The sequence below is a fragment of the Rhinolophus sinicus genome, linkage group LG04, assembly GCF_036562045.2.
Source record: "Rhinolophus sinicus isolate RSC01 linkage group LG04, ASM3656204v1, whole genome shotgun sequence".
Taxonomy (NCBI): Eukaryota; Metazoa; Chordata; class Mammalia; order Chiroptera; family Rhinolophidae; genus Rhinolophus; species Rhinolophus sinicus.
In genome coordinates this window covers 165,107,992-165,129,226 of record NC_133754.1, presented here as the reverse complement: position 1 = coordinate 165,129,226, position 21,235 = coordinate 165,107,992, and the positions used below count along the sequence as shown (strand labels likewise).

At 38.0% G+C, this 21,235-nt stretch overlaps 1 protein-coding gene across 7 annotated transcripts in view; it reads right to left on the bottom strand.

Annotated features, from left to right (window-relative positions):
* FKTN (fukutin) overlaps positions 1-19,736 on the bottom strand; it is a 57,657-nt gene extending 37,921 nt beyond the window's left edge. The window contains exons 1-4 of one of the 7 annotated variants that reach the window (XM_019734205.2): positions 19,010-19,736; positions 15,680-15,770; positions 8,070-8,276; positions 2,610-2,669 (exon numbers count right to left, since the gene is read on the bottom strand). In XM_019734205.2, coding sequence (XP_019589764.2) covers positions 2,610-2,669; positions 8,070-8,174 — 165 coding nt within the window. In that variant the 5' untranslated portion in view covers positions 8,175-8,276; positions 15,680-15,770; positions 19,010-19,736. Of the gene's footprint in view, positions 1-2,609; positions 2,670-8,069; positions 8,277-15,679; positions 15,771-18,574; positions 18,836-18,862; positions 18,981-19,009 lie in introns of those variants that run through there. The other 6 variants (XM_019734206.2, XM_019734201.2, XM_019734202.2 and 3 more) reach the window with 6 other exon arrangements.
* Positions 19,737-21,235: the final 1,499 nt, after the last annotated feature.

The following is a 21,235-nucleotide window of genomic DNA, read 5'->3' as shown; positions in this document are numbered from 1 at the left end:
AGTAAGTATCATGACCAAGTAAGGTTTATTCCAGAAACAAAGGACAGCATTTGAAAATCAATGAAATTCATCATATCAACAGAATAAAGGGGAATAATCTATGACAATTTCAATATAGAAAAGGTATTTCATAAAAGTCAATACATATTCATGATTAAAAACTCTCAGCAAACCAAGAATAGAATATTTCCTCAATCTGATAAAAAGTATGAACAAAAAAAAAAACTATTACTGAGTTGTAGAAGTTCTTTATTTATCATTGATACTACTCTTTTGTCTGATGCATGTTTTGCAAATATTTCCTAGTCTCTGGCATGTCTATTCATTTTCTTAATGGTGTCTTTTGATGAGTAGAAGTTTTCAATTTTGATAGTCTAATTAATGTTTTTTCCTTTTATATTATTGCTTTCTGTGCTTTACACTAGGACAATAAAAGAGAAAGAAATGGTTTTGGAAGCAAGATGATGAGATGACAGACACTAGTATAAATAAGGTGCTTAATAAATGTTTGTTGAATGACTCTCAGCTTGGTGTTAAATACTAACATGATGAACACATTTATGGCTTCATCATGATTATTAATATAAATGTAGATTAAGGCAGGATTAAGGAGAGAGTCTATAACTCACTTCCTAAATATGCCTTCCAGGTTGTTATCAATGCTCCTTTGGAAACAGATGTGCAATAGACTCTAGATCCAATCAGTTTCTAAATCAACATGACCGTTATCATCTGGTCTTTGGTAATTCATTTCGTTTACAAGAAAGAAAAATGTCTTGTTGAAAAGAGGATACACTGACACTGTAATAGCTTATTCCTCTACCAGTGTATTACACTTTTATCAGAACCTAAGAGGGCTTGGTGGGACTTGTTCTTAGTGAAAGCCTAATCATCATCATTTTCTTTGCTAAGTGCTCTTAAGTCATGTGTTTAATAATTCATGTTAGAATTTTATCAGGAGTCAGTATCACACTTATTGATCAGATTACACTTTCATTCCTTCTAAAAGTATTTCAGTAATTCTCCCTTCCCTGTGATTTTGCAACTATTATAACTGTTAGTACCGTGCAATGTAATTAAAGAACTCACTGAATATAGTACACTGCTCTTTAAGGTTTTGCTCATTTACTTTGAAAGTAAACTTTTTAAAAAAAAATCCATTATTTTCTTCTACCTCAAGGGTCATTCCCTGAATGAAAAAGATGGAGTATCCTACATTTTTCTGTAATGTTAAGCTTTAAATGACATACAAATTCCATTAAAAAAATATATCAATGAATCTGTACTCCTGCTGACTGCTTTATGTACTAAAGGTTTTGGGAATGCCGTTTGTTAATCCAGACGAAATCAAGTCTTCTGTCCCACTGAACCTATTACAGCTTTAAAACTTTTTCCGAACATGCTCTGCCAGTGCACATATGAAAACTCTCAATAAATGGCAAACTTGGAAAGTTTGTATTACCACAAGTATCATCACATTTTAAATGTTACAATTTATGATAAAGCACCCCCATTATCTTCAGATGGTGTATTGGCCAGCTGTTAAGTACTGAATTTCAAACCTCAACACATTATTTCACTCACAGGACAATAAATTTGGTCCAAATATTACGTGTGTATTTTTCTTAAGGATGGGATGGAGGTAGAGCAGGGCTAGACAAAATGCACAAAATGCCCCTTTTTATTTCATCTGCTAGACTATAATTGTGACTGGCGAGTATGTCACAGGGGTATCATACTTCCCTTTCCCCTCAGACTACCCCAAGTCCACAGAGCAAAACACGTGCTATTTTTAATAAACTAAAAGTTCACACTGATACTTGTAGATTTGATAGTTGAAGAGTCTGATAATAGGATAACCCAGACTTCACCTTTTGAACAGTGGTTCAAATCCAATCGGCGTTAGCAATGACGTAAAATCAATTATCACCAGTACTTTACTGCTGCTTGGTGATTTGAAACCCACTTCTCATCTAAAGCCTCACAGGTCTCTGGTTAAAGAGAAGCCAAGGATTGAAGTACATCTACAAGAACTATCTGGTCATATCCAAAACGTATACTAATGGGATAAATGTAATTTTTTATTAATAACCGAGCATTGTTTTTCATTCTAAGTTGAGTTAGAGAAAAGGTAAGAAAATATATTTTATAAATGTGCAGGCTCTGAAATTTATAAACCAAACCAGGGATATATTGTATATATCACTAGTTTCCCTTATCTTATAAAGGAAACATGTTGAATAGATTTTTATTCCTCATCATTTTATAGTTCAATTCGTATTCACATATTTATTCATTTGGGGAAGCACCATAGATCAGTGAATGAGGATTGGAGGCAAACAGACTCGGGACTCAGTCATTTATTAGCAAACTAACCTGAACCTCTCCATGTGAACTGAGGATAACAATCTATGCTGACTTGTTAACAAGTTTCCGTGAGAACTAAGTGAGATGCTGCATGTAAAGCACTTTCCCTTTACCACCTACCCCACTCCTCACCAAAGGTAGCGATTGTCATTGTCATCATTCAACAAACACTTACTGAGTATGTAAAACGAATGAACTTATTGAACAGTATACTTTAGTAATTTCGTGCTTCTTGTACGTACCCACTGTATGCTATCAAACCCAATTCGGCTTCCTTTGGATTTTGATAAACCAGCTCCATTCTAGGAAGATAACAAAAGAACATTTTAGTAAATCCAAAGCTCGGCATGCAACATTACATTTAGGATAGGCATGAGATTCAAACTTTATCACTGGCTCATAATTATTAAAAAGTATTCACCAAATACCTATTTTCATACAGCCATGAGCTAAGAATTCTACAGTTACATAATACAGCTACCCAAGATGGAAAACACTGACAGAGTGCAGTATGTTATTAAACACTAAGGTATATATGGCGAACATCTCTAAACTAACTAATTTCCACCAACGAATAGTGAACTTTTCGCTATCTCTTTGGAATTGGGGCTTATCCATTTAGCTCCACATCCCTAACCTCAACTTAATCTCCACACACTGAGTTGGTGTTTACGAGGATGCACCTTGGCAAGGTGATAAGAAAGTATAATAATATTTATTGAGCAGCTCCTAAGTGCACCGTGTTTGATATTTCCATACATGAATTATGTATTCCCATCTATCCCACATAACAATCCTGCAAAGTAGGCATTATTGCTGTTTTATAGTAGCTCCAGTGCCCACACCTTCCCTAACATGCACCATAATTTTAAGTGCTGAGTTATCAAAAATATTTTCAGAAATATTCAGACTCCATTTTCATTTGATAAGCCCCCAAATACTTTAAAAGGAACAGGAGAAAGACTGTCTGATGGTCTAAAGAAAAGAGGAAGAATATTTCACGTTCAAAGAACCAAAGAGGTTTCCTATGCCTTCAATGTGTTCTTATCTGTAAGGTATAGAGAGGAGCATGTTTACGAATAATCAGAATAGTCTCACCCTAAAAATGAAATGTGCTCCAAGTTTCTAAAATGGAGATTCATCTCACCCTAAATCTCAAACTCAAGGGCAGGGCACACATCTTATTTCTCCTGTGTATTGCCAGTGCCTGGCATGATGGTTGGTAATTAGTAAATGCTTAATAAGCGATTGTCAATTGGAGGGAAGGAGGGATATACTGGGTAACTAAGGTTGAATCAGGATTGGTCCTTCCTCACAAGCTCAGCAACTTAGACAGTAACATTTTTATACTGAGGATATTTGGGGAAAAACAACAAAGAGGCAGCTTTGTAATTCCGTTTAGTATAAAAACAAGATATTATCTCTTCTATCTTAATTAAAAAACACACACAAAAAACCCTCTTGACTCCTCTTTTCCCAACTAACAATTTTCTGTCCCCCTTTACAGCAAAACTCCTAATGGGCTGTCTGTATTCACTGCCTCTAATTCCTCTCCTTACGTGAATTCTCTTGAGCTTAACATTTACTCCATCCTTGTCTTACTTGATCTGCCCAGAATTGTTGATTGTTTCTCCCTCACTCAAACGTTTCATTCAATTGGCACTCAGGGTCGCCGTACTTCTGGTTTTACTGATAGTTTTCTCTGACTCCTCAGTCGTCTTGGCCTCATTTCCTCGTTCTTCTCACCTCCCTGACATATTGGAGGCACCCAAAGGTCAGGCCCCGAGACTTTTCTCTTATTTGTTCTATGTTCACTTCCTTGGTAACTAACTTAGCTACTCCTGTGGCTTTAAATACCATCTGTATGCTTACAACTCCCAATTTACATTCCCAACCATACCAGTCCTTTGAATTCCAGACGTATATATAGCCAACTGTCTATTCACTTTCTACATGTGGATGTCAAATAGGCATCTCAAACTTTACATGTACAAAAACAAAAAACACCCCAAAACTCCTGATGTTCACTCTCAGACTTGTTTCTTCCAGTCTTTCCCATCTCAGTAAACAGTGACTCCCTTCCAATTATCTAGGCCTAAAATACTAGTTATCCCTGACTCTTTTTTGTCTTTCATACCCTAAATCTAGCCCATCAACAAATCATGATAGCTCCACCTTCCATTTCTTACGAACTCCACCACTAACTCCCTGGTCCAAACCATCATCAGCTCATGTAAATTACTAGAATCACCTGCTAACTGGTCTTTGTGTTTCAGCTCTTGCCCCTACAACCTATTCTCAACAGAGTATCCAGTCTACTTCTTTTTAAAATAAAGTCAGATCATGTCAAATATCAGCTCAAAACCTTCCTGTGGTTCCTAGTCTATCTCAGAATAAAAGCTTGTCCTTTTGTCTTACAGGCCCCTAAACAATATGGAACTCTCTAACCTTACCCAATATTCCCACCCCCATGCCACCCCCAATAATTTTCTACAGCCACACTGATCTCTTTGGTGGTCTCAAAACTATGAGGCATATTTCTGCCTCAGGACCTTTGTTCTTCCTTTGGTTTCTACCTCTTATGCACCTCTTTAAGATAGCCATATAGCTCATTCTCTTTGAATAGGCTGTTTCCTCTTTTTGTAATGGCCCTCCCATCCTTCTTCACCTAGAGAATGCCTACTCATTCTATAAGACCACCTCAAAATATAAGTTCATCCATGAAATAGCCAATCATAACCCTCCTAAGTAGGTTATCCAGCAGTTCCTCATTACGTAACAAAGGGCAAGGCAGCTCAGCTGATGCAGTCCTCAGAGGCCAGCCTCGCAAGGCACAGGGAATGGTGAGCAGAGGACCTGGAGGGCAAACAGAGACTCTACACCATACCATGCTAAGGAGTTTAGATCTTTCCACAGGTATGCTATGCAGAGAATAACTAGATCAGATTTGTACCTAAGAAAATATAACTCTAATAGCTGTACGGAGGAGGACTGCAAAATCTAGAGATTAAAGGACAGAAGAGTTCTTAAGCTTTAATTAGTGAAGTAGCCAGAACAGGGTTTTATGTTGTGTGCTTTGAAGGAGAAGTAACGTATAACATTGTTGTCATTTGTTTATATGTCTCTTTATAAGTTTCTTAAAGCCTCTCCCCTTTGATCCCAAACTTCCCCAATTTACAAGTCCCTAGACAGCAAGGATTACACTGATTCGTCATTTTGTCTCATAGCGTAGTATTGTGCTTGGCACACAGTAAGTCCTCAACAAATAATTGACAAATGAATGACTGAATGTTCTAAAAGAAATGCCATAACGTTAAAGTCAAGAGGTTAAAAAAAGCCTAAATATATTTTGAAGCATTGTCTATGGGATATTTGGAGTGAAAATTTAAGTGAAATAAATAAATAAGAGGAGAGATGGAATCAGATGCCCAAAAGGACTGGTAGAAAAAGTCTGGTGGCTACAGAACTCCACTGATAAATGAGTTAAATGAAGATATGCCATGAAAGAAAAAGCATCTGGGCAATAGGTAAAGATTTAAGGGAAAATCGTGTAGTTTTTTTTTTTTATTGGGGAACAGTGTGTTTCTCCAGGGCCCATCAGTTCCAAGTCGTTGGACTTCAATCCAGGTGTGGAGGACACAGCTCAGCTCTAAGTCGAACAGCTCAGCTCTAAGTCCAGTCGTCGTTTACAAGGCCCATGTGGGAATTGAACCAGCAACCCTGTTGTTAAGCGCTCATGCTCTAACCAACTGAGCTATCTGGCCACCCCAAAAATCTTGTTATTTTTGAAAGACAGTATCCAAGAATCAGTTTCTGACAGAAACCAAAAAAAACAAATTCTTAATTCCTCATGATCGCTACTCATTGCTATATAGAATCAAACAGTAATACTTAAAAAAAAAAAATGAAGTCTGCAATAACTGATCTTTTAAAATTGTTTATAAATTTGCAAACCTAAGGATCACAAACGCTAACCACAGCAAATTCACCCACACTCCAGGCAGCCTTCCCCTTCTGTATCTCAGCGCTTTTCCTTCCCGTAGAAACACATTTACTCCCATCACGGAAGGGGTTAGTGGATAGAACTCATAAATGTAATCTGCAATGGTGGGAAAGCTATTTTTTAATAATCAATACTGTTTGGCCAGAAAATCTGTACAGTCTAAAGTCAGAGAATAAATGAAAGAATAAAAAAATATCCTCCAATTCTAATAAAAAAAAATTCTTTCACATTTCTCCTGGATAATGGCAGGAGTTGGGGGACATGGAAGGGTGGGACGGGAAAAGAGGAGCAATAGCATTTATTAAAGTTTACTATGCTAAATCAGACTATCACAAATAATACTTTTCCTCCAGCAATGACCTGTAAATTATCCTTCAGAGCAAGATGGAACTAGCCAATAGTCAAAGAATAGCAAAGAAAATCATGGTTTTTGTATGATTTTAGCAAGTAACTGACCAACTCAAAACATTTCGAAAACCTTTGTTGCACATTACCTGGCTACAAGATTTATTTCTACTTCTAATAATGGTATATGACATTACATTGTTCACCGTGAATGACTACTGCCCGACTTGAAATCCAAACTGTCCTTTCAATTCCCTTTCCCTGGCTTTTAGCCAAACACACACAGGTTACCAAATAGAATGCAACGTAAGACATCCTTGCACAGAACCCTGTAAGTGGTCTCCTCAGTAATGAGAATACCTGATTACTGCAGGCACTGGTGTGGCTTATGGGAATAAGTCAAGAATATCATTCAAGTTTGGTTCACTCAGTGCTTTACACAAGCACAGTTCATTGACTGTCTTCCCTCCACTAACGCATCAGTATTTTATAATTTTCTGTTGTGATTCAGCATTCCTCAAAGCCATCTCATTTCATATCTTCTCATCAATCTTACAGGATTTTGTTGAACGTACTTGTTTACACACCGCAGTAGCGTGATGAGTGAAGACGCAAGTTATAGGACCTGAACTTGGCCATCTTGCGCAAGAACCTTAACATACACAGGGCTTCACTTATTTAGGAAAAAGTAATAAATGTGAGCTCATATGAACACTAAAATAATGAAATACGATTTAATTTATGAAATTCCAGTGGAAACCTTAAAAGCACTAGAAGACATAAGCTATTAATACGACAGTCTTCTGAGCATCTACAAGTATCAGACACCAAGTTAGATGCATTATAGTAGGTTGGTGCAAAAGTAATTGCGGTGCGGTTTTTGCAATTATTTTTAACCTTTGAAACCGCAATTACTTTGGTACCAACCTAATATCTCATCCAGCAAAGTTACTATTAGCCCCATGTAAAGAAATTGAGACTCAAAGAACTTAAGTAACTTGCTGAAAGCCAAACAACAAAATGAGGATTCCAACTCAGGGCTTTAAAGGCCTCAGACTCAAGAACTACTGCTGTTGTCACTATCAACTTATATATGAGTTCCCTGAGAGTAGGACCTGCATTCTATTTATCTCTGTATTCCTACAAAGTGCCCTGGATATAACAAGTAAACATAAATACAGACTGAATGAGCACTCACAGTTATAATCACCCCACAAAGATGAGAATCTCAGTAAGAAATATTTCCGCAAGGATCTGAAAAACTTATTAATTTTATGTACTGCAAAAGAAAAGTATGTTAGGAAAATACACCGCTGAAATGAATCCTAATGATGAGCAAGGAGAAAAAAGTTACCTTTGCTGATAAATAGTGCTTGTAGTAGTACAACTGAAACAGCAGAAATGCAGAACTTGTCAAAGTTAAAAGTGCCAAAATCACGTTCTTATTGATTCTACTCATTAGTCTGTAGTGGTCACTTGGTTGTCTTTTGAAAGTAACCCGGTTGGTTTCATCTTTTCGGATAAGAAGACAATCTTGTTTCCCGTGAACAAAAAGATATTTCTAAAGAGAAAAAACCTAATTTTAATTTTCACCTCTAATAACCAGCAATAAAGAAAAAGTTACCTAAAGTCCTACAGAACATTCTTTGATTTGGTAATTTCCTAGCCTAAAGAGATGATCAGATAGGAGACCAAACCTGAAGGAACAAAAATGTTTGTCACGGCATTCTTTACAATTGGGAATAAGAAAAACTATAAATGCAATATTTATAAACACTGACCAACAGCGACTGGGGGGCTTCTCCCCCCGGGTTTCCGATTCAGTCGATGTGGTGTGGGGCCTCTGAACTTGCATTTCTGACAAGTTCCCATGATGCTGATGCTGCCGACTATACTAAGACCACTTCCACAGAAGAAACCAAAAAGGTTTGGGTCAAAGAACATCATCTATGTGACAGCTCTTAGTTGTTTCTTGGGATCTAGGATGTGGTCAGTTTTTATAAAGACCCCGTGTATGTTTTCAGTTTTGGCAAGTGTAAAGAGAGCCATCATAAAAATTTTTGTTCTCTCATCTTTAGTCCCATCTGATTTTCTTTAGGACAAGAAATTTAACATAGTTCTACGACTTCTTACCTCCTCTCCACTGCCTGATTTTGGTTAAATATATTAAATTTAGTTCAAGTGTTTCTCTTTCAAACCTGACTTTTATTAGTTATTTCTACGTTGTTATAGTTCTATTGTAATTTGTACCTACAAATCTCAGTTATCTTGGTCTTATTCCTACTATGTTCCCTACCAGTCCTTTTGCTGTATCATCTCTGCTCATGCACTACATGGCTGATATTCATCTCAGAGTTCATAAAAAGAAAACTTACGAGTACTAATTACCTTGAGTTCTTGCATTGTTCAAAAACGGTTGTCAATTGACAATTTGGCTTTGCGGTCACACTTTCTTTCTCCTGATGACTTACAGGTTTTGTACCACTCTCCTGTAATGCTATATATTCCTTAACAATATCTGATCCTTCCCCCAGCACTCCCTATAGATAAGTTGATCATTTTACTGGGAGGAGCAAAGAACACATTCCTTACCTGTGAAATTCAATTTTTAAAAAACTAGTATGTAAAAATGTTGCTGACTAGAAGTTAGTTTTTCCTCACTGTGTAACGCCTCAATCTGCAGAACCCATGTTTCCTTCGGTTGTGCAGTTTCCTTAAGTCCTGTGTTCGAATATTTTTCTGTTCTAATGGTGAACTCTTTCCAGAACTATAATTAAGCACTTGTGTCATTGCCTTTCATTCCCATTCCACTTTGACCAACTTTCAAAAGCCTATTATCATGTCCTCTACTGAGTTTTCAACAATATTGAAATATTTTATATTTGATAATTATATTACGCAAAGATAATTGAATAAATCACTCCTTTTTGCTTCCAACATGGTCTTTTATTTCTCTGATTTTATTGTTCTTTCTGTTCTTTCTTGAGCTCTGCCAGATTATAATTCATCATATATTGTTCTTTTACTATTTCTTCCTAGCTCTTGGGCCAATTAACTTTGTCCCTTATTTTTAAAAAGTGATTGTTTTATTAAATTTTTTAGGCCAGTACAGTTTTCTCATGGGTTCTTTGTCACTCGGCATTCCCTGTTTCTTTTCTCCCAAATCAGTTATTTGCAAGGAGACTGGGGAAGGAAGAAACAAGGCTGTGTTCTGGACCAGGAGATAGTCTCCCTGGCACACAAGAAGCTCTTTATGACCGTGCTTTGTACATGTTTATGTGGGAAACAGAGAGAACGTGTGTAAGAACAAGCAAGAAAAAGGTGGTTAGCCATTACTTCTTCTTGCCTCCCCAAGAGAGTGCTTCCTGTAAAGATGGTGTCTCTGCGTGTTTCCTCCTTTGCTCTTCCTTTCTTGCTAGCTCATATTGCCAAACAGTCCAAGGAAGGTCTCACTGCCTTCCTATGCATCCTGATCCCACTGTAAACGGGAGATCCAGCTCTCCTTGTTCTGCCAGCTCCATCTGAGACCGCTTTCTACCAGCACACTCTTTTAATTTCTTCCAATTTACAAGTGACAACCATTTCTCAAGTATTTTGATTTGGGGTTACAGGACTTCTAGTCTCATTGAAGATGTGATTACATCTCTAGCTCTTATTCTCCTTGCTGTTCCAGGGTAATTTCAGATAGAAGGTACGAATGTCTTAACTGCCATCTTAAATCAGAAGTCTTGTTTTTGGATTTCAAAACAATCCAGATGAGCTTCCAGAGCTAAAGCCTATAAAAAGCAAACACTAAGAAATTATATAAGGTCAACAAACTACTTAAAAGAAATTATATCAACAGTGATGAGAATAATCTACTTGATCTACAGATAATTATATTACGCAAAGATAACTGAATAAATCATGATCATTTTCTATCTCCTAAAACTGAAAACTAGCAACATAAAACAATATTGATGATGGTATCAGATTTTGTTGTCAGCTAGAATAGGCTACAATAAAACAATCAAATACTCTGATCAGGGCAGCTCACAAGATAACAAGAATATCCTTCATTTTCAAGATTTCAGCTCAGTTTCTTGCACTTGTGCGTCAATGTATACTAATTCCTAATGAAATATAAGTGGCATTCAGATTGTGCCAAAGCTCAGCCTGTTCTATGCCTGAATTAATAAATGAGAAAGAAGGCATGAAAGGCCTATATAAAGCACTACAGAAACACAAAGTCCAAATTAATACCTTACTCTCTCTTTGGACACATTTCTAATCTCATTAATTCTTACATGAAATAAACCTCCACAATATGTCATCACTTAACTACATTTTTATTATCAGGATGACATCCAATTAACTTTACTTCATTGTTTATTTTCATAAATGCCAAGGCAATTCAATTGCAAAGGAGGAATATTAGATGTCAAAACATTCTTTTTTGCTAGTGTTATCTCCGCATTAGGAATGTAGTTAAAATGAATAATGTGATACTTTAAAAAAAGAGAGGTCAAGACCTGTTGATTTTTACCTCTGAAATATCTCTGGCATCAACTCCCTCTTCTTTTTCACTGTCATTCTAATTTAGATTCTAATTGTACCTAATGTCCTAATTTTAACTGACGCCCCAGTCTCTACTTTCTACTTACCCATAATCTTATCTATATATTGAGAGATGTAGCAAGTTGTTGCTAGATGAATCAAGTTACACCACAATCAAAACTTTTCAATGGTTCTCAACTACCTATAAATAAAGTTCAAGTTCCATACAACAGCATTCGAGGGTATACATAATCTGAGCACAGACAAATTTTCTAGGCTTTCTCCCACTTCACACATTCTATGGTTTTGCCCAAGCATTCCTGCAATACATCCCACATTTTTCTGCCTCTTAGCTTTTGTTCACTTCTTTTTGTCTCATGCATCTCCACAAAACCAGTTCTGTACCTCTTTTCATAGCTCATTTTAAATGATCCTTCTTTTATGAAGTTTCTCATGCTCTTCCAAGCCAGAAGTGTCCTCTCCTAGACCTACCCTTCTAGTTTTACCATCTTGCAGGGAATAAATATTTGCCTATAAATAAATAAATATTTGCCTATTACTGTCTACCAAAATAGGCAAAGATGTCAAAACAATGCTAAGCACTGGAGATAAAATGATAAATGCCACAAAGTTCCCCATCTTCTAAGAGTTTAGAGATGAATATAAGAGTTTTCAAAAGAAGACTGGTGATGGTGATGGTGGTGGAGGGGGTGATGTACCTAGAAAATAGCACGGGAAGATTTTTCCAAAATGCACAAGCCCGATCCCTTATCACCCCATTTCTATTACGAACTACTGCTCTAGTTTATTAGAGATAAATATTAGAGGCAATATCAATAGTGTAATTGCTATGAAGGAGTAAGTATAGGTTACTATGGAAGCACAAGGAGATGCAACTAATCCTAAAGCTTGTACTGCTTTCTATTTTGAATTATAGTTCACATGAAATCTCCCCTATCAGCCTAAAACTGGCTGAATTAATTTCAAGTAACAATAAGTACACTAATATACTCAAATATACTCCACAGTGCTCAAGAGCATACAAAACTTAAAAAGTTTTTATTTTAAAATGTTCTGTTGAACTGTTATGATAAAACAGAATGTAAAATATGAAAAAGTGATTGTTTTAGAGTTTAAAACCCATACCTGGTTCCAACTCCCAAACAATAAACACTTAAAAACAACATATGGAGAAACATGGTATAGAACCAAAATAAAAACATTATTTGTGTATACATTTCTTCTCATATGTGACATTTTAGCTATCATAATAGAAATGCTGGGGAGGCTAGGTAATGTATTTCCTTTCTTATACTTTGGTAAAGCTTCCTAAAGATAGTATATCATGTCTAACGGAAAAGAAAAGAAAATCGCAGAAATAGTAAATTAAAATGAGGGGGAAAAGGGAAAAAGAGACAGAAAATGTTTTCAGGAAAGAAAAAAAAAGATGTAATGGGGACACTAAGAGGAGTTATGAGTTTAAGTAGCCCAAGTCTCTTCAAGTTCTAATGCGAATATGAGAAGGTTAATATAAATATGGTATATTTCAGCAGGGTTACTCTTAGATGTGGTGGAAGAAGGCCATAACGAAAGCACGAACTGAGATTTGGCAATGAAGAAGGAAAGAATGGGTACGTCTGCTTCGCAACCGAACCATTAATGGATTATGGGGTCAGGGGTATCAATTACCTCAGTCTTTGGGTCTGGGGTAGCTAGAGCCCCAAACTGGACACCTCCAGCCAAGAACAAACACATTCCTTTATCCTTTCTTTCAACCCTTTGTAATCAATTTCACTATGTATCAAGAAATGAAAAAGATTGGTAGATGAAATCCATACACAAATGTGAAAGAAAACCTACAGGATGGGAAGTACAGATAGTTTCCGGGCTCTTGCTACATCCAATGAGCAGAGCATTTCATATTCTGTCAGCCTCCCATTTGCCCTTTCACACTATCACTTGCTCTTTAAAGGTAACAGCATGAAAGACGTCGGCAGCTGTCTTACCCTAACGTCCCACCCACTATTGCCCTTCTGAGAATCATCTGGGTAAGGAACCTGTTTGAAAGAACGTCTAACTGCCTGACTTTTTTATTCCACTTCTCCCCACTCCGGCCTTGTGGATCCCCTATCTTGACCTCAGAGGCCCTCGGACAAGAAATGACCAGCCCTGATACCTAACTTAGGTTCTTAAGATGATGTGTGCTGGCCTGGTCCACTCGATGCTGCTGACTTATTCCGGGACATTGGGATGAGAGATGGAGGCATGGGTGGTATGAATCAGACAGACGTGAGATTCAATTATTCAAACACTGCAAAAATAAAACAGCAGGCTAAACTACAGAGAAGAAAGAGGGTAGTATAGTTAGGCAAAGGCATGTTTAGAGAGATGACGTAGCAGATTGGAAAGCATAAAGAGAAAATGCTTCTGAAGATGTATTCACAGTTAAGACCTGAAAAAAACCCCAACATTTTTAGCAGTTCTAAGCCAAAAAAGGCATAGCAATAATAGATGCTGTTCACTCTTCCTTAAATATTGCTGGTCCTTCATGCTGTTCATTTCCTTTCCTTTCATTGCTAACTTCTCAAAAGAGTGTCAGTAGCCTGGACGTAAAGGTTAGACTGCAAGGGTTTAAGAAGTCTCTTTATCTGCTTACCACTCATTCACGTCTTAACCCTTTGCAATATAACATGTATCTCAATATGTTGGCACTTGAAGATAAAACAAATTAATCTCTCCATCTGATGCTCCAGAAAAATCATAAACATATAGTGACTCCTTTCTGAATGACAATGGTATAATGATGTTTTTGAAAGAGAGTGTCTGAAATCATAGACCTAGATAAGAAAGGCTAGATGAGAAAGGACGTGAAGAAGGAACTGAGATCACAGGGGCAAAGCAAAAGGGTGAAGAAGTGGTATTTCTTAATATGCCTATTATTACATGCTTAATATAAAATCTAGATGGATGTTCACAAATGGATGTTTTCTTTACATTCTCTTACTCATTTTATTAGGTATGCTTTCCCATATCTACTGGTTAATTATTATGTACAAACATTCCAGCTGACCAGTGGATATGTCCTCTTGAACATTCCACTAGCACCTAAAACAATCATTGTCTACCTCCAAACCAGATTTCTTTCATGACTGGACCATCTCATCTATTAACTGTATCCCCATTTTACCAATTATTTATGTTTAAAACAAAATCGTTTTTGTGGTTCTAACTCCACATCTAACGAGTCACCAAACAGTGTATAGTCTCAGTGCCTCCAAAAGCTGTCATTCCTTTTCCATTGCCAGTATAATTAGCCTAATTTAAAGGCCTTATTCCCTCCGCCTAGAGAGAAAGCCTCCTGCATGAATACTCTACTACCAGGCTTTCTTCAACCCACCCAGCTCAGGGACCAAAGTCCAATTATTTCTATAGTACCACATTGCATTACTTCCCCTGCTCTAAGACGTTCCATGGTTTATTTGGCACTTTTCCCCTACATGAACCCAGGGATACAGTGCTGTTTTACCTTGGTGTCTTTACCTATGGTATTCTTTCTCTCTGCAATGCTTCCTCTCCCCACCTCCATCCCCGTCACTGTCTATTGAATAGTTACGAGTTCAGGCTCCAAAGACAGACTGCTGTGTTCAAGTCCTGCTCTGCCACTTGTAGCTTGTAGGACCTTGAGTAGGTTACTTAATCTCTCTATGCCCCATCTTTAAAATGCATCTATAAAATGTAGTTGACTCACAGGACTGTTTAAGGATTGAACAAATGAATACACATGAAGCACTGAATATCACCTAGACCATGATAAATATACAATGCTAGCAATACTTAATAACAGTCATCTTAAAGGTCTACTAGTAATTCCCTCTAAGACAATTAGAGTCCTCCTCCTGTATGTTCCCACAGCACTGTGTATTTGCACTATTTTTGCACTCGATCTTAAATTACAGTTCCTTCAGACAGGAGGCTCTCATATGTTTCCATATTCCCCAGTCTTCCGTATTTTTCCACAGGAGAATTCAAGCACAGACGTAGGTTTTAAGAGGCAACTTTACTCATATGATGGACTTCTGTGGCCCCAGAAGAGCTCTGTGTGCCCAGAAGAGTACAAAAGTATCTGAGACAAATGGTAAACATGAACAGCGGCAGGTGAAGAGTGACAGCCAGAGTTCATGTCACACAGGTCACTTTGGTTTGTTACTTCATTCAACCATTCTTCCATTAAGTTCACAAACATCACTGAGCTCTACGAACTATACACTGGGCAACCTGCTAGTTGTTCCCTGTCTCAAAACTATAAACAATAGATTATGGTTATTTCAAAGGCGACAGAAAGGTGAGGAACCCAGGATTTCTTTTGACCCAAACATTATTTACATAAGTTATTCCATGGGTTCATTTAAGAGCTCTTAGCATACACACCAGAGTAAGAACAGTGGTTGTCTTGAGTTGGGATGAGTGTAGGTGCTTTTATTTTTCTTGTCTGTTTATCCTATGTGAACATCAGCTGATTCTGTAATTAGAAAAAGAAGAATAAGTTTAAAAAAAAAACCTTAAAATTCATCTCTCATTCTATGGCTCAATGAACAAATACTCATTTACTACAACCCACACGTTATAAGCTTTAATTATGTTAATATCTTCCCATTTTTGGAGTAACAGAATATTAAACCAAGTTATTTTTAACTAAGTAAAGTCTGCCCCTCAAGAATTGCTTGGTTGACAATGGAATACTATTCGGCGGTAAGAAAAGATGATATAGGAACATTTGTGACAACATGGATGGATCTTGAGAGTGTAATGCTGAGCAAAATAAGTCAGACTGAAAAATCAGAGAACCATGTGATTTCACTGATATGTGGTATATAAACCAAAAACAACAAAAGAACAAGACAAACAAATGAGAAACAGAAACTCATAGACACAGACAATAGTTTAGTGGTTACCAGAGGGTAAGGGGGGTGGGGGGTGGGAAATGAGGGTAAGGGGGATCAAATATATGGTGATGGAAGGAGAACTGATTCTGGGTGGTGAACACACAATGGGATTTATAGATGATGTAATACAGAATTGTACACCTGAAATCTATGTAATTTTACTAACAATTGTCACCCCAATAAATTTAAAAAATAAATTAAAAAAAAAAAGAATTGCTTGGTTGAGGACTTTTGGGTATTGATCTTCATAAAACCATAAAGCTAACAGAATCAAATGCAGGGCTGAGAATGTATCACGTACATGGTATAACGTATAAAGTATGATATCTCGATGTTCACCAAAATATCAATAATGGTTATCTCCAGGAGGGGAGGACTGGGGTGATTTTTACATTGTTCTTTATGCTTTTCTATACTGTCCCAATATGTTAATAATGAGCATATATTATTTCCACAGACAATATAATCATTAATAAAAACAGAAAATAGGTCGTAGTAGTGGCTTAGTAACTGCCACATCTGCTAGACAGGACCTAGATCTCTGCTACTTAAAAGTATGGTCTTAAGACCAGCAACATCAGCACCATGTTGGAGCTTGTCAAAACCACATTGTGTCAGGTCTTCCTACAGACCCACTTATTCAGAATCTACATTTCAGCAAGATCCTCAGATGATTCCTATGTACATTAAAGTTTGAAAATCACTGATCTAGATGCTAAGGCCTTTACCTGAAACATGTAAGTATCTTCTGAATAAATACACAAATACTACTACTTCTGAGCATACAGTCGGAAAGACAGTGGAGATTATATCTATTTGAATTATTTGTTGTCAGCTATGTTCCCAGAAGTGGGTACTTAATATTTGCTGTAAATGCTGTTAAATTATTTTACTAAAAACGGCCCCAAGGATTTCTATAACTACATGGAATCCTGTTTTAAAGGGAGTCCTTGCTCTTAGCTCTGTGATCCGCATGGCTCCTCAACCATCTCTCTAGCCTCCTATCTATGGGCACATCCGCTATTAATCTCACTACAATCTATACCTCAAAGTAAATTCACTTTCACGATTTTAACTGCCACCTCTGAGAGAAAACTTGCTATTTAAGTTCTCGTCTATGAACTCCACTTGCCTATAGTTCCAACTCTATACCCTACACTTCAAATTTAACTTGTTCCAAAGTACCAATTTTATTCTCCATCAACTATTTCCTTCCATCCTCAGGCACGTTTTACAGGTTTTACAGAGGAGAAACCACCTAGTCCAACAGCATCATTTTACAGAGAATAAGACGGAGAATTAAATTACAGTCCAGAGGCTGGTTATTGGCAACACCAGGGCTACAGTCGGAATCACCTTCCTTCCAATATACTATTGCAGGCTGGAATTCTGATAGAATTCTCATTTCTGCCAACAGCACTTAAATTTACTTTTCAGAAACCCAGGTTCAAAACATCAATCATCTAGATCCATGAAATCAAGTCTCTATATTGTTGGCATTTCTCTCATTCCTTTTTTCTTCCTTTTCAGAACATACTGCACTTTCTTTCCACTTGTGATTCCTTCAACATCTAGTGCCATCCTTCCCAAATCTTCTATCATCTCAAAACTTACCTCCAAAAATAAACTCTAAAATATGAATACCTAGTCATGACTTCTCTGTCTTTATCCATGGTGTTCAACAGAGATGGTTCCAGATGATTCAAACCCTATCCATCCTCAGAATACAGCTCAACCCCAGCTTCTCTCATTTCCCAATACCTAATGCTCTGCTCCATTACTCACTTTGATTTTTGTTCACAGGTTAACGTTTATTCTTTGGAAACCTGTTATCTTCAAAAATAGAAAGAACCTGGTATCATCCAGGTCCTCTTTTTACACCTGAGAAAACTGAGGCCCAGGGAGAAGTGACTTGCCTCATGTCACTTGAGAAATTGGTGATGGGGATGAAATCTAAACTCAGTTCTCCAGATCCCTATCCAAAGCTTCTATTAGTCACCTCTACTCATATCCAGTCTTTCCTGACATCCCCAACTGATAAATGCAAACAATATGCAGATGTTAAAGCCACATGAAACTTTAATATGGCCATCCCATCAAGCACACAAAGCGGGTGGGGGCTTCCGTAAATACTTCTCCAAATAAACTAAAAGCTGAACCTAGGAGGAAAGCATCAGGAGGGAAAAGGGATAGTTAATTACGTTACCCCCTCTCTATAAAACTGGTGTAGCTCCCCACTGCCCGAGGAAGAACTCCATACTCCACACGGCATCAAGGTCCTTCCCAGCTGAGACGCAGTGTTAGCTCCCGCCACATTCCTGGCCTTCCCTTTCACGCACCATCCTCCAGCCATTACCCTAACATGCAACGCTGCCCAAACCTGGCAGTTGCGTTCCTACTTCTGTGCCTTTGCACACATTGGTCCCACAACTTGCAATGCTCTCCTCCACTCCACCCGCCAGATCCTCTCGCAAATCCCGAGCCGGCTCTCGCGACCCTGCTCAAACGTTACTAGCCCAAGCCGGGTCCTACAAGGGTCTCGATCGCCCTCCAAAACTGAACGTGTCCCAGGGTGAGGACTGCACGTGCTGACGCGCCCAGGAGCGTGGGAAGGACTGCCCGAGTGGACGTCTGCCCACTGAGTAGCCCCTGCCCTGAGCGCACGCACCCTGCGGTCTGCCTCGGCCTCCGGGGGCCGGGCAGGGGCCCAGGAAGCTAGGGGATGCCCAGTGAGGGCACCCGAGCCACAGGCGAAACCTGTCTGAAGGCACCCGCCCGTCCCCCCACCAAGCTGGCTGAGCGTCCCAGACCTCACCTTACTCCACAGCAGCGGCGACTCTGCTTTACGGCACTGACAGCGACCGCTGCAAAAGGGGCCGTCAAGCGCAGAGCTGCGGGGCCTGGACCGGTAGGTGTCCTGGACGTTCCCACGGTCCGGATCCCAGCTTCAGCCCGTCCGCTTCTGTCACTTCCTCACCCCCGAAGTTTACTGAGCCCTGGCGATTTCCTAGCTTTTGCGATCTCACCACTTAACTAAAGCCCTTTTATCTCGTGCCTAGATAACAGCAGTGCACCGAGGCGACCTGAGGTTTTAGGAAATGAACCAAGAAGTGGAGAGGCACCAGCTGAGCTGTTTCCCAAAGCGTGTGTTTGCCAGATAAAATGTAGGGTGCCGGTTTAATGTGACTTTCAGATATACAACGAATAACTTTTTAGTGCGTGTTCTATGCAGAAGGTATTCGGAATAACTCCCTGAATTCAGTTTGGGTACCATCAGGTGAGATGGGGTGGAGTGGGAAACAGTGGTTGCGTTTAATATTAATGAGTGAAGTGCCTGCATGACATCCAGGCTCCAGCCAGCTGTTGCAATCCGGTTTAGGTCTGGAAATAAACACACATACAATTCCGGACCCGGTTCTTTAACAGTGTAATCCAAAGGAGTACTAAGGATCAGGTATGAATCCGTCTTGATAGGAATTTTGGAAACTATAAAGCACTAATCATTGATTTTGTTTTTGCTACAAAAATTACTATTATCAGACCATAGTAAAAACTGAAAATAGTCCCTGATATATTTGTTTTCTGAACTTTGGTTTCAGAAAAGTATCAAATGCAGTCTTTTTCTCATTTTCCAGGGTTACTATGACTTATCAGTTTGTTTTTCATTCCAGAAAAGCTAATTCTGTACAAGCTTATTCTGTAGAAATGCTCTTATTACTTAGAACTAGTTCTTATTCTGTAGAAGTCCTCTTAGGTTAATAAAAAAGTAGATAACACCCAGAGGAAGGAAGTTACCAAACATTAACGAGATCATCGGACACAGGTGCTAACTTTAGGGACCTAAGATAGTTAAATTACAGCATCAAAATGAGTAACTGCTATTGACTGAAACACATGAAATATATACACATTCTTGACTTCATGATTCCTTAAATATGAAACTCATTAGTCATGATTGAAGGTCGCCAGAGCACCAACTCTCTATCCTGAAACTGGGTAAAGAGAAAATGTCAAGCATTTATCCTGCCTTTCTTGCATGAACTGTATTTCAGTGTAACCAAAATGCTTATGAGAATGCCATCTAATAGGTGAAGAACAAATGATAGAACAATCACCATTTTGTTACTCCTAATAATACCATAGGACAACACTCATCAATAGATACTAAAATTAAGGTAAAATGTTGATAGGGAACTTTTTAATAGATGGATTAAGCTGGCACCACCTGAACCCACTGGGCAATCTCACTATGTCTGGGACAACCAGCCATTATGTACTTCTTGATGTGATGCAACAAAGTACACAGCACCACCTGTGAAAGATTCTTGCCTAAAAATCGAACCTGCGTTTAATAAAAACTCTAGATTGAATGCCAGGTATAGAGAAGCAATCAGCTCAAGTTAGAATTCCACAAGACAAATGCCCCCGTTTCTTTATCAATGACATTTTAAAAGGGGCGAAGGAACTACTACAAAATCTGAGACTTAAGAGACATATAACCAAATGCAATGTGTGGACCTTGTCTGGATCCTCATTTGAAGAAAACACCATAAAAAGACATTTTTGAGACAACTGAGTTTAACGTGGACTGAGCCTTTAGATGATATTAAGGGATTGCTGTTAATTTTACTAAGAATATTAACTGAGGGTGGTTGTGCTTAAAAGAAAATAATCAATGATGCATATGGCAGGACTTATAGATGAAATTTTTAGAAATATTAAAAAAGGATAACACAAACATGGCAAAATGTTAACAATTGCTAAATCTAGGTGATGAGAATAAAGGTGTTCATTATTAATAGCCTCTACGTTTCTGTATGTTTGAAAATTATCGTAATAAAAATTAACATGAAAAGGGGAAAATAATCATCAGATTCCTAGAATACTTTTCAAGTGCATAGCATATCTTGTAAACCTAAGAAAAAGGCAGTTAAAAGCAGAGGATTATTTTGCACTGTCTTTTTCAGTATGGATCAACTGATTGGAGTTTGTTTTTCTTATATAAACCACAGGCATAATGCATCATCTATAATTTTTAGAA